This window comes from Sapajus apella, unplaced genomic scaffold (assembly GCF_009761245.1).
Source record: "Sapajus apella isolate SASKATOON/1434 unplaced genomic scaffold, GSC_monkey_1.0 scaffold167, whole genome shotgun sequence".
NCBI lineage: Eukaryota > Metazoa > Chordata > Mammalia > Primates > Cebidae > Sapajus > Sapajus apella.
Window position 1 is genome coordinate 1,411,892 of NW_022437107.1, and position 13,573 is coordinate 1,425,464.

At 43.0% G+C, this 13,573-nt stretch overlaps 1 protein-coding gene across 1 annotated transcript; it reads left to right on the forward strand.

Annotated features, from left to right (window-relative positions):
- The first annotated feature begins 10,656 nt into the window (after window positions 1-10,656).
- On the forward strand, window positions 10,657-11,594 carry LOC116542356 (uncharacterized protein C10orf142). Its single transcript, XM_032267240.1, is given in 3 exon segments — window positions 10,657-10,855; window positions 11,243-11,376; window positions 11,379-11,594. Coding segments are annotated over 3 exon segments (300 nt in total). The 5' UTR covers window positions 10,657-10,730; the 3' UTR covers window positions 11,420-11,594.
- Window positions 11,595-13,573: the final 1,979 nt, after the last annotated feature.

A 13,573-nucleotide genomic window follows, 5' to 3' on the forward strand; every position in this document is an offset into this window, starting at 1 on the left:
AGGAAAATACTAACAATCACCAACTTGATACAGTTTGACTACATACCAAACTTTACAATAGACAGGTAAATATCCCATTTTGCCTACTTGAGAGATGACGAAACTGAGAGACAAGAACAGAAGAGAGGTCCCCCAGACAGCAAGTGGCTGAGTCTGCATTCTTAAGGATTTCACTCTATTGAAAACTATGGAGATAAGAGTCTTTTTTTTCCCATTTATTTATTTTATTGCATTTTAAGTTTTGGGGTACATGTGAAGAACATGCAAGATTGTTGCATAGGTACACGCGTGGCAGTGTGATTTGCTGCCTTCCTCCCCATCACCTACATCTGGCATCTCTCCCCTTGCTATCTCTGCACACCTACCACCCCCCCCCCAACCTTCGCATGTAGCCAAACAACAGAAAGCTGTAAATTGTGCTCCCCTCCCTGTGTCTATGTGTTCTCATTGTTCAACACCCGCCTATGAGTGAGAACATGCAGTGTTTGATCTTCTGCTCTTCTGTCATTCTCAGCAAACTGACAGAAGATATAAGAGTCTTTAGAATTGAACAGAAATGAGTCTTCGCCTGGATTCCACAATTTAATGTATGCATTATAACATATAGATATACACACACACACACGTGCTATGCATGCTCTATATAACCTGAAATGTAAAGATATAGATGTATTCTAAATGCATACACATTTCCAGATGTAAATCACACACCTTCAGCCTTGCCCACCTCCCCTTCACCTGTATTGTAGCATGAGGCCTCGGAGGTGTAACGTGTGTGTGTTGAGGACAGGGAATCTTCAAAGCCCCGCCTCCCCACTCCATGCCGTGCTGTGATTCAGGGAACGCATCTGCTACCCAAAGGCCAGTCAACAGGAGAAGTGTCTGCGGGCCTCACATGCTGCTCAAGTGCAGGTGACACAGATGGGCCTTGCTCCCACTTTTCCCCCATCTCTCAGACAAAGGAGGAGCAGACGAGAGACGTTAGACATGTTGATATTATCACGTCACTTTGCAAGCAAGCCCAGCTTCCTTTTGCTTTGCCAGCACAGCTTGTGTCTTAGAAGAGCTGACACCTAACAGCAAACTAAAATAAACTCCCTAAGTCAGCTACGCTGCCGCTCAGGGCCATAGGCAGGTGGGAAGTCTGCCATGCCATCCCACTGGGCCATGTCTGTTCTCAGCGCACACCTCTTGCCATCCTGTGGGGAGCCCTGGCCTTGTGAGGTCACCTTCAAGCCTTCTTTCTTTACACACGGCCCTCCCCATGCTGCTGGCCCTCCCAGGTTCCTGTGGCGGCTTTGATGGTAGAGCTCTCTGCTAAGCTGCCTGGACAGTGATAATGCAGTGTCTCTAAAAACAAAGGGAAAAAGAAAGATTATTTAGATTAAAGGAGTTCACTGAATGATCTGCTGTAAAGAAAAATTTGATCAGTTTGATGACATCAAAATAGTAAAGTCTTATATAACAAAAGAATAAGAAAGCAAATAATTGCAAACTGGACAAGAGATGAGAGTAGATCACTCACAGAAAAGGGAATTCAGATTGACAAAGAACATGAAAAGACACAGTCTCCCCACAAACCAAGGAAATGCAAATTATAACAGCAAGAGTAGACTGCTGTTCTGCCCATGAGGCTTATCAAAATTAAAAAGAAATTGGCAGTGGCAAGGGGACAGTTGGTGAGATATCAATTGGCAAAGCCTTTTGAAGATAAATTTGCCATTATCAGTTAAATTTTAGATGTACATTACTTATCCTGACATTTTAAATTCTAGGTGACTGTTTTAGAGAAACACTACATACCTCCTCAAAGAGACATGGATGAGGTATCATTTAAGATCGAATAAAAAGGAAGTGCTCCACATGTTCACCAACATTTGGTGCCTTTCTATGTTCTGATCTGAAAATATCTCTATGACATAGGTGAAAAAAGGAAATTTAATGAAAATGTGTGATATGATGCCAAATATGTTAAGATGTTTAACATAATATGTTATGTTAACATGTTAAATATGTTAACTACGAATTTTTACATGTAAAAATGCATCTAAGAGGACAGACATAAAACTGATAACCTTTGAAGACAAGGCTACGATCAGAAGCAGAACTGGAGACGGTAGTAGCCAAGGGAAATTTTACCTTATGTGTAATTTAGGATAGTTCAAAAATAATATATCCCAAAATGGTATTTTCATGTATTTATATATAGGATTGCTTTTTTAAATGATGGAAACCAGGAGAGAATAAGTCAGAGACAGCAGGACAGGAGTGGGAGAGCCGCTCTGTCTGTTTCCAGGAGCAGACTAAGGCCGGCCCAGTATCCCTGATGGTGCTCCATGACGTGCGGCTGCAGGCACCAGCTCCCAGCCCACCTCAGGCATGCCAGTGTGGCAACACTGCAGCCCCCTGCTGCACCAGCAACAGAGGTGCAAGCCACCAGCATCTTCTTCTATGCCCCTCAAAAGAATGTAGCACCTCTGGAGCCGATCCTGGAGGGGACACCCAGGGGCCTCCTTCCCTTATACTGTGTCCCCCAAATGGACATGCTGGTCTGTCTGCAGTGCCCCTCAGCTTGCTAAGACCAGATTCCTGAAGGCTTGAAGTTCTAGAGAGAGAAGCACAGCATAGAACAAACAAGCCAAGCAACACTGAAGACTGAGCGTCTGTAGGGAAATCCTTTCACCTGAGCCTCAGCTGGGGCATGCCTGAGGACTCCTGGCCACTGTCTGCCCTCCTGTCACCCAGGAAGAAGGCGAGTCCCTGGACACCTTCCTCCTGCACTGCATCTCCAGCCCCACACAATCGTTCCCTAGTTCTGTCCCCTGAAGCCACCCTTTGTGTCTTGCATCTGCCATCTTGGCAACAATTGACAGGAAGAAATTCCACTATCATCAGGAAATAAATGAGTTTATCCCGAACTGACAAGACCTGGATGGAGGATTGTGATATTGTGAAAAATGTACAGCCATGTGCTGCCTGGGATGTTTCAGTCAGTGATGAACTGGTATAAAACGGTGGTCCCCTAGGATTATTGCCCTATGCAGGTGTGCATTTTCAATCTTTTATAAGATATTTTTACTGTACCCTTTCTATGTCTAGATACACAAATACTTACCACTATGTTACAATTGCCTACAGTGTTCAGTACAGTAACATGCTGCACTGGTTTGTAGCCTGGGAGCACTAGGCCATAACACATAGTGTAGGTGTCTAGTAGTCTACAGCATCTAGGTTTATGTAAGTACAGTCTGTGATATTCAGACAATGAAATTACCTGTACCTAATGACATATTTCTCGGGAAGTAACCAATAGTTAAGCAACCATTTAATTGTTTCCCCTTTTCCTGGCATACAACTCCTGAAGTCCTCGGAATCTTCCAAAGTGTTGTGTCTTTTTATGCTAATGAGTAGGCTGATGTCTGGCAGCCCCCAGGTAGCTTCATGGGGCTGGGGGGCTGGTCAGCAGAAAGACCCAGGCATGATTTGAGGATTGGGACTTTTACATCCATCTCCCAACCTCCAGGGATGGGAGAAGAGCTGAAGTTAAGTTGATCACCAATGGCCAATGACCTAATCAAACATGCCTACATAGTGAAGCTTCCATAAAAACCCAAAGGGCTGGGTTCCTAGAGCTTCCAAATAGCCGAACCTGAGGAGGTTCCTGAAAGGTGGTGTGCTCTGAGAAGAGAAATAGCTCAGGGAAGTCTAAGATAAGTGAGGGATGCAAAATCCAACAGGCCCAGAGAGACAGAGTGTGGGACTTCAGTCACACCCCACACTCATGCTGGAGGACAATCGTTAAAGTCATTTTGTGATACAAATAAACAATGTATAGCTAATCAAATCTTACACTATTTTAACATAAATTCTTGATTAAAAATTTTTCTTTAGAAATTCACTTGCAAGCGCTGCTAATCAGAGAGTACATTCAGGGCAACCTGAATTTATATTCCTGATGGCAATTCTGAAGCTTAGCCCCCAAAATGCTCTGCTTATGTTAGTTTGGCCTCAGCTTCTTCCTACTAGGTGGACATATGTAGTGTGGCTGGCAGGATCCAGAGCGACTTCCCCTGCTCCCCCACCACCCCCATCCTCCAGTGTTTCTCTATGAAAACCCTCCTGGGCACCAGCAGGAACCCATCGCATTCTCTCTGCCTTCGGAAGTTCCAATGGATATTTCAGGTAAGTTGTATTGAACTTGTGAGTTCTTCTGAATTTGAAGCTTCTACTCTTTTGTTGAAAGTCTAGATGTTAGTCGGACTGGTTTTCAAAACCTCTTTTTCCTTTAAGACTGAGGGCTTTGGTTTGTCTTTGGACAGGAGGTTCCAATAAAGGACTCAGCAGAGAACGGGCTTTTTTCCACCTCTGCCTTAGGATGGAAGGCTTGGGTTTTTCTACCTTTGTCTCAGGATGGGGAATTCAGGTCCTGGGCTTGGCAATGTGGACCAGTGGTCTTGTCTGACACAGTACGCTTTTTAAGATTGCAGCACTTTTCTACCATTTGAGATTGGGGCTTGGTTTTTCACTTGTGACCAAATCCTGTTAAAACACCAGCTGAATTTGTGAATAACATTTATGGGGCTTCATCTTATAAATACATAGGAAAGTGGATCCATCCAACCCAGGATGTTTTTAAGCAGCTGTAGCCAAAATAGGGATTCTTTGAAATGTTTAAAATAATTCATTTGCATGCACAATTGGAGAAAAAAGCTGGTTTTAGAACCAGGCAAACTGAATGGGAGACCTACTTTATGTTCATTGCGGCTGAACTCTAATGATAAGAGATTTGATAACATTTCATTTAGAATTCTGCGGTCAGAAGTTGGCTTAAATAAAAGTTGATAGTTAAGGTATAATATTTTTGAGTAAAAATAACAAAAAGGTTTTTCTGTCTTTTCCTTTGTTGGGTCCTGTTTGTGAGAATTTTTTCAGTTAATTGAAACTCTTGTTTAAAACTGTTTGCTGTGTGTGTGTGGTTTCTAGCTTACTGGCATAATTTTTGCTGAGAAAAAATGTAAAAATTTAGTGTTTTTTTAAAAAAAAGACTCCCCAACTTGGCTCCTCTAAGACTTGTTATTCTATTTCCTTCCACTTCTGCTTCTCTTTCCTTTTGCTGTTTTTGATACCGCATGAAGAAATCTAAGGGAGATTTCAAATGACTGTGAGGCCACTTGAAAAATACAGAAAAAGGCACTCCCCCTTTTGAGAGTTTTCTGTTTTTCTTGTAAAGTAGAAAGAGTTGTGGGCAGGTTCCTATCAGGTCTGAAGATCTTCTGTCTTTTGCAATAAGTTACCTGATCTCTTTGGCTTTGGGGGGGGGTCCCAGGAATTACTTTGTACTGTGAGAGAGAACTTGACTTTTTGTGTGTGCAATGGCTGACAAATCACTGACCAAAGCTGCAGTTTTGGAAGTAACTGACAGTGGCTGTAGTAAATACTTGCTCCTGCAGGGGGCTACTTGTTTCTTTGTGTGTTCGGATAAAAATACAGATTTGATCACTGGGAGGCTGTGGGAACTCTCCCCACCAAGCAGTAAGATTCCTATGGAGAACAGCCTGTTCCAGGGAGGCCTTCTTGGCACCAGGTCACCCCCCAGGCTCAGGGAATGTCTGTGACAAGGAGTACTGCGGAAATATTGCACAGCCTGGTCCCGAGGTGCTTCCCTCTTTTTGGGGGGGCCTACAGCTCAACATAGAGGTGAAATCCTTGGTTTGTTTTTAAAGATCTAGACGCACTGCCTTCCAGTTGTGCTGGTTTTTACATTTCAAATATTAGGCCAGGGAAATGGTAAACATTTTCTTTGCCCTATTCATTAAAGGGATCCACCCTGAGTCAGTAACCTAATCAAGAAATAAACTAAGTTGAAAGACCCTCTATCTAACCAGATTGCTGGCATTTAGCTGGGCAGTTTGACACTCTTCATAGAAAAAATGTGTATCTTTAAGGAAATCTCCATTTACAAGGGTACCTCCCTGCACAGGAGCCACTAGAAACTGTTTACAATAAGAAACATTTATACACCAAATATACACCTAACATTTATACACCAAATCTTACCTTTGTTTAGGATACCTTTCCTGACAATCTTGTCTTGAGTGGGCCTTCATTCATGCCATTTTTGTTTCAGTAAATAATGGTGTTTAGGTCTAAGTTCTGTGCCTTGGAGATATAAACTTTCACCTGAGACATCCCTTTGAAAGTGTAAATTTAGGGTTGCTTAACTAACAATTGCCTAGACCAATGGAATAGGCAATCAAGGGATTGATAGTTTAAAGGGGGAAGAAAATTATTTAAAATCTGGCAAATAAAATGTGTATAAAGCTATACAATTCTATCGATGTGTCTGAATGTCTGTATGTCTATATTTGTCATGTTTATGTGATATTTCACTATCAGAATATATAAAATTTCTATTTCATTGACTTAAGGAAAACGAAACTGCTTCAATAAAAATATTTTAACAGAAAAAATAGAAATTAACTCAAATGCCTTTAGTTCTCATGACTTGGATAAAACATTAGTAAATAGCTAGTTTAATATTATGGGTTTAATGAAAACAGCTGTGTTTTCTGATCAGCAAAATAAACATGTGTTTAACTTTGGAGCTCTTTTTTACATGATAAATGCCTAACATTGTGAGCTACAGAAGTGATTAACAAAGAAATAACTTGAGATGATGCCTGACTTTGTTTAATGAACTATTCAATCATAATTGTTGAGAATGAGCAGATTAAATAAATGTAAATGGAACGAAAGTTTATAAACAAAATGTTCATAGTTTCAAAAATCTTTTTTCAGAAACTTAAAGTTGTATTACATTAAATTAATAGGTAATTGTAAAATACTTGAGTCATTTATATGATATAGAAAAACTAAATATATTTAGACCTGTCAATAAGAAAAAGTTATGAAATAGTTTTCATCTATAAGCACTGGTATAAGACAGTTCGAAATTTACTTTTTAGGTTTTTCATCGAAAATTAGGTTCACTCATGTTACTGGTGGAAGGAATCAAGGTTACCAGTGGTGAATCCGTAAGTGTCTACAGCAATCTCAGTTTTTGCCTCCTCAGAAGAAAGAATTCAACTAAGTGGCATACAGCAGAAAGGGACTGAGGCAAGTTTCAGAGCAAGAGTGGATGTTTGTATAGAAAGGCTTTAGAACAGAAGAAAAAGAAGATTCACTTGTAAGAAACCCAAGTGGGCACCTGAAGGTCAAGTGTGGTGTTTAGGCTTGATCCTAAGACTTTATAGGCTGACCTCTTTGCCATGATGCTTTCCTTGTGGGGGCTGCCCACAACCGCGGTGCTGTCTTTACCCTTAAAAGGTGAGCATGCGCAGTGTGTTTAGGATGTTGTATGCGTCCCCACCTAAGGGTTTCCTCCCTTTTCCAATGGTGTGCCTCCAGAAGGTCATACTTCACCATTTTGTCTCTTAATGTGCATGCCCAGGAAGTTGCTTCTTCCTGGCACCTGCATTCAATTAAATAACACTTCAGTGCTACAGGCTTGGCCATTAGGAAATGGCCTCTCTCTGGTGCTTTTTATCACTTTTATTTTATTTTATTTTATATATTTATCATTTTTAGAGAGGCAATGTGATAATTGTTAATCACCCAATGTTCCTAGTGGGTGGGGGAAAGCCCTCTCCTGCCCCACACATGCCTGTCTAACTACCTGTAGCGCTAAGAGTCAATATTATAGCTAATATGTATAATTAAAACTACTTGATATAAGAAGAATCTCTATTATATAGCATATAAAGGAAGTAAGATGTAAAGAAAGTTGAAAAGAGAAAGCGATTTTATTCTTTTACATGACTGAGAACTTTGTGGTCAAAACAATGAGGAAGAGAGGAAAGCACATTTTTGTAGCATCCCAATACAAAAAGAGAAAGTATCGGGCAAAACTGGAGATTTAAGCAAGCTGTAGGCTTGTGAAAGACGAGTCTTGTGAAAAGAATATTGTATGTGATCAAGTTGGCTAAAATTATAAGGGAATTAGTTTAAGTTTTTCTAAAGATTGAGCATTAATATCAAGAACACACGGATGCAAGGCCCGGGTCTGGGCTTCTGTGTTGAACAACAGAGTTTTCTCTAGAATATTAATAGAAAAGTATAAATAATTACAAAATGTTTATGGAAAGCTTATCTTGTGTGGTCAAAGCTGATTGAGACTAGATGGATTTGTTTATAAGGCTTTATTAAAATTAGCTTTAGCATTAGTAATATACTGACACAAATGTAGAATATGATTTCCTCTTTTGAACAAGATTTTCGTGTGGTATTAATAGGGAGAGTAAAAGGCTTTTGTTCGACTTTTGAGTAAACTGCAAAAAAAGATCTTTATTAGGTCTTTTGATTGTTTAGGTCTTTTGATTATTTAGAAAACTGAGTCTTCTCTCTCAAAGTGTAAAGTTTGTCTGAAATTTTTTAATTATCACTTTGGTCAAATGAATGTTATTTACAGTGAACTGTGATCGTAATTCGATAAAGTGTTTTAAACCTTTAATATTTGATGTACTTCCCAAATTTCAAATTTTAAAATTAAATCTTTTCCAAAAGTAACCTCTGGAAACCTAAGAAAGATATATTTGGCTTATTTGGTATGTTAAAATTATATGAGAAGCATTGTCAAATGTCAAATAAATAACGGAGTTTAATTTTTTGTTATGATTTTCTGATTATGTTATTATCCTGATATATCTTGATATATGATATCAAGCATAATTATGATTTATCCTCAGTAAAAATGGGGAAATGGGAGAGAAAAATTGTGTTTCAGAAGAAAAGTATAGTATGCCTGTTATCAGATTCTATCTTGTCCATTGTTTTTGAATTTTTATTGTTTTCCTACAATTTGGACTAAATCCTGAATTCTTTCTTGGCTGCAAGTCTTCAAGCTAATGCTTTTGGATTTTTCTCCCATTTTTCTCATTTGGAATCAGTAGAATTTAAAACTGTTTTTCTTGACGTCCTGCAAACTGAAGTTAAACAACTTGATATAAACTTCAAGAAGAGTGAGCACAGTAACTCACATGTACACAGCCTCTGCGCCTGCTGATGTGTGGACTGCTCAGGAAGTTCACATGAACACATAATTCCAACTATAATAGAGGAAAATCTGTAAGATCGCCACTACAATCTGAAGATATTTCTGTGATTCTAGAAATGGACTACTCCAGACATTAAGAAATACCTTTGTTTTTCTTTTGTTTCCATAGAAATGCCTCTTATTTAAAGACCAGCTTGCCTGCATCACATGTAGAGGCCCAGCCTTGCTGTAGTGCCACCTCCTAGAATGGACACAGCTGTTCGACTGAACGCTTCTGTTCTTAGGACTGACACTGATTAAAGAAGATATAGGACAATATATGTATTTATTTTTCTTTTCTGCCTGTCCCAATTTTTCCCCCTTCTTTGCCTGTTTCTTATCTAACAACCTCTAATCTAAATCTCTCCATAATGACTGATTCAGCTGTTGATAGGTGAAATTTCTAGGGAAGTTCCAAACAGGATTGAAGGAGTGCAGGGAACTTTGCCCCAAAATACAGCTCTCTGGTATAATGAGTATATTTTGGATTAAAGTCCCTTAAGATCAACAGAAGCTGCAAGGGGCCTCTCCCCTGTCTACATGAAAACCCTGCAGATCCACAGAAGAGAACAATTACTTTTTCCTTCCCTTCCCTGTTTTCTAATTATCTATTGCACAAAAGAAGATCAAGACATGAACACACCTGAACAGACTCTTTCAAAAAAAATAGTCCATTTCTCAGGCTTAAAGAGAACTATTTATTAATTAATCTTTGTTTCTTGACCGATTCATTCTCCTTAATAATCATTTATTGTCCCTCAACAGAATTGCCTACACTCTACCTTCCACCCTCCTCTCTGAAATAAGACTATAAGTATCTGCGCCTCGTGGGATCTTGGGTAGTCACCTTATTTTCCCCTGTGTACACGTTAATAAATTTGCATGCATTTCTCTTAGTAACCTGCATTGTACACTTAAAAAGTATAAAAGAGTGAAATTTCTGTTATGAATATTTTTTTCACAATAAAACAATATTTTGACAAACAGATAAAAAATTCTTTGTAGTTTATTTCAAGTGAGGAATTACCAACTACTTAACAGGGTGCTTAGAATGGGGGATTATACCAGATAAATGACATGCCTTTTACAATTTACAATTGCTGTTATTTACTGAGTCTCCACTTTCTCTCCCAGCTCCTGCACTAAGCATTTTACATACACTAGTTCTAATCCTTAAAAAAAGAAAAAAAGAAAAAAAAAAAAAAGAGAGAGAGGGAAAAGGAAAAAAAATAAGAACATGTAAGGCTACTGGGAGACTGCCGGCCGCTGCACCGTCTTAAGGCCACTCAGGACAAGGCCAGTCCCCAGTTTGTTTCACTGTGAGGTGGCTGCGCTGTCAGAGCCCAGACACGGTCACCAGACTTCCAGACATGGATTCAGCTCCACATCGTGTCACACCGGGTAAAGGATGTACATCTCTGCGTGCCTGGGTTTGTCACCTGGCAGCATGGATGCTCAGGGACTGACCCATCAGGACTGCAGCAAATGAACAGAAGCTGGGGGAGCTCGAGGGCTGGTGCTGTGCAGAGCTCTGGTGCAGAACGCGCTCACCAGGGGTGCCCAGAGCCGGGGTCTGTGCGCCGCGGGCTGGGTCCGGGTCACAGGCGCTGGGTGGAGAGAGTGAGAAGACACAGTGAGGATGTCCTCCTTAGATGCTCTCCAAAGGCCTTCCTCCCGTTGGTTGGGACGACTCCCTGGAAAGGGGGTCCTGAGGCCGCTCCAGGACTCAGCCTCAGACTACTCCGAGGAACGCGAGCCCAGGAGGTCTCCGGAGGGCCTCGGGGGTGGGGGGACTAGGGGGGCCTCGGGAGGGCTACGAGTGGGGGTGGGAGGTAGGGAGGCGGGGAGGGGGCCTCGGGAGGGCCGCAGGTGGGAAGGGGGAGAAGGGAGGAGGGGAAGGAGGGAGGGGGCCTCCGAAGGGCCGCAGGTGGGAAGGAGGAGAAGGTGGGAAGAGGGAGAAGGAGGGAGGAGGCCTCGGGAGCCTCTGGAGCCCGCTGAAGGCAGGCGCTACGCTGAGGAGATGGCGCAGGCCCGGGGCAGGTCTCCTTGGGCTCCTTTCTAGGCCTTCGGAAGCTCGGTGTTGGTTTCTTTGTACGCATATCACACTTCACTTAACTGTATTCCTTTCTCTCTCCTTTCCTCCCCCCGCAGCTCTAAGTGCCCTGCAGCTTGCATGGAGGCAACAGGGACCTCCTTTTGCACTGTCTGCGGAGACCCCTGTTCCAGCCCCGAGGGGACCAGGGGACGCCGCGCTGTGGGGAAAGCCGGGGTGACAGGAGGGGGCGGGCTCCTGCAGGACTTGCTGGGGTGCGCTGCTGTGGCTGCTGAGAAAGGTTCGGAGGGCGCAGCCCGCCCCTTCCCCAGAGCTGCGAGGGAGCCCCGCGGGGAGGACGGGCAGGGTCTGGAGGGAAGAACAGGGGAGCCTGGGTCTCAGGGCTGCGGGGAGCAGAGGCCTCTGGGTGGTGAACGCCCCCAGCCTGCCCTCCCTGCTCACGGCAGGGTCGCGCACCCACCCTGCTCCGGGCCTCCAGGCGGTTTCCTTTCTGCTGGGTAGATTCTGTGCGACTTCATTTATTCAGAATCTGGATCAACAAATGAACACTCAGGGAGGAACGGGGTGTTGGGAGGGGTGGGCAGGTAGAGAGATGTCCAAGCAGGGGGCCACCTGAGGGCCCCCTGAAGGGGACTGAAACCAGGTTTCCAGCTCGGCCACCCCTTCCTTTCTTTTTCTTTTTTTTAAAGAAATATAAACAAAGAACTTGAATTATTTTGAAATAACTATTGGTAGCTGGACTGTGTTCTCTTGACCACAGCGTTGCTCTGGGAATGAACCGCGTGGGTCTCTGCTCTTCCTAAGTGTTACATAAGAATAGCGAACCCATGAGGTCAGCTTCTAAACCAGTGTCTTCCCATAACCTCCTGGACCACGTCCCAAGCAAGGCCGAGACGAGTTCAAGGTCCCACTCTCCCGGGACACGCCTCACTCTGTAGTTGGCAGGAGGTGATGATTGTTGCACAGTAATTGAGGGCTGTTCATGTTTGTGAAGAAAAGCCAAGTACAGGCCCGTATTCTAGAGGATTGCTTGTGGCAGGCAGAAGGCCATCAGAGGCAAACCGAAACAAATGAAAAGGTGCCTTTCAAAGCTAATGGAGCAGATCAAATTAGTCAAAAATCGATAAACGACGGCATTTGGATCAGACCTTCAACTTCTTCGTTTTAACCTGACAGCCCTGAGAGGGTATGGAAGCTTCTCACCTCCTCCTATGTATTGCCCCAGGTCTCTTCCTTTTGTAACATCCTTTATAGTAAATGTACGGAGGCCTTTCCCTGAGCTCTGTGAACTGCTCTAGCAAATTAATAGTCTGAGGGTGTGTCCTGGGAACATTGATTAGAGGGTATGCCAGAGGTTCGGAAGCACACGTAAGACCACCTTGCCATTAGCATTGGAAGTGAGGGACAGGCTTGGAACGTGAGGCTTTGGCTTGTGGGGTGTGAGGCCACCTCCAGGTAGAAGGTGTCAATGTAGGAATCCTCCGCTGTAATACTGTCTGCTTGCTTGCGGTGGGTCAAAAACCCACACATTTGGTCACAGAAGTCTTCTGTGTTGATTGTTGTTGAGTGAGAGAAAAAAAGTCCTTTGGTTTGTTTTGATATTTTCAGAAAGGCTGTAATCAGCTCCTGGGCAATGCATCATAATACCTCCACCTCGGTACACTCCCCACTTGCCATTTCTGAAAGGATGTCTCTGTGGAGCCGGGGAGCAAGGCAGGGCTGTGTCATATCAGTCCTCTCAGCCTGGTCCCCACCAGGACCTGTCGGCCTGGTGTGAAAACGCATTTTATTGTCCTCTGTCACCTTCCAGAGCCAGACACGTGACCAGAACACTCATGCCACACATACACGCACACAATACACGTGCATACACATGCACCACACATGCATATGCACACACACCACACCATCCCACCCACATTACATAAGATATACACAAGACACACCACACCGCACCATAATCACACATGCTAAACATACCACATCATCCACAAATGCACCTACACATGCTACACACCATGCCACACCATGTGTGCTACTGCATGTTAACACCATACACACACACCTGACACATTACACATATCACACACACCAGATATACTACACAATCCACACAAATATCCCCACACACACAATATACATACACTTGCCACACACACACCACTCCACATATGCACACAATAGCATGTACGCTATGCACAAGTGCACGACACACCACCTACACACACACATGCCACTCATACTACGCTGGGCACACCACACACACATCACAGGCACACAACTGCTTACACAAATGCCACATTATACTTCCACATACTGCATCCAAATCACACGAACACACACACTGTGCACATAGACAACATACCACACATCCACACACACTGCATACACACACCACATACATAGACACAAGCCACATACACCCCACA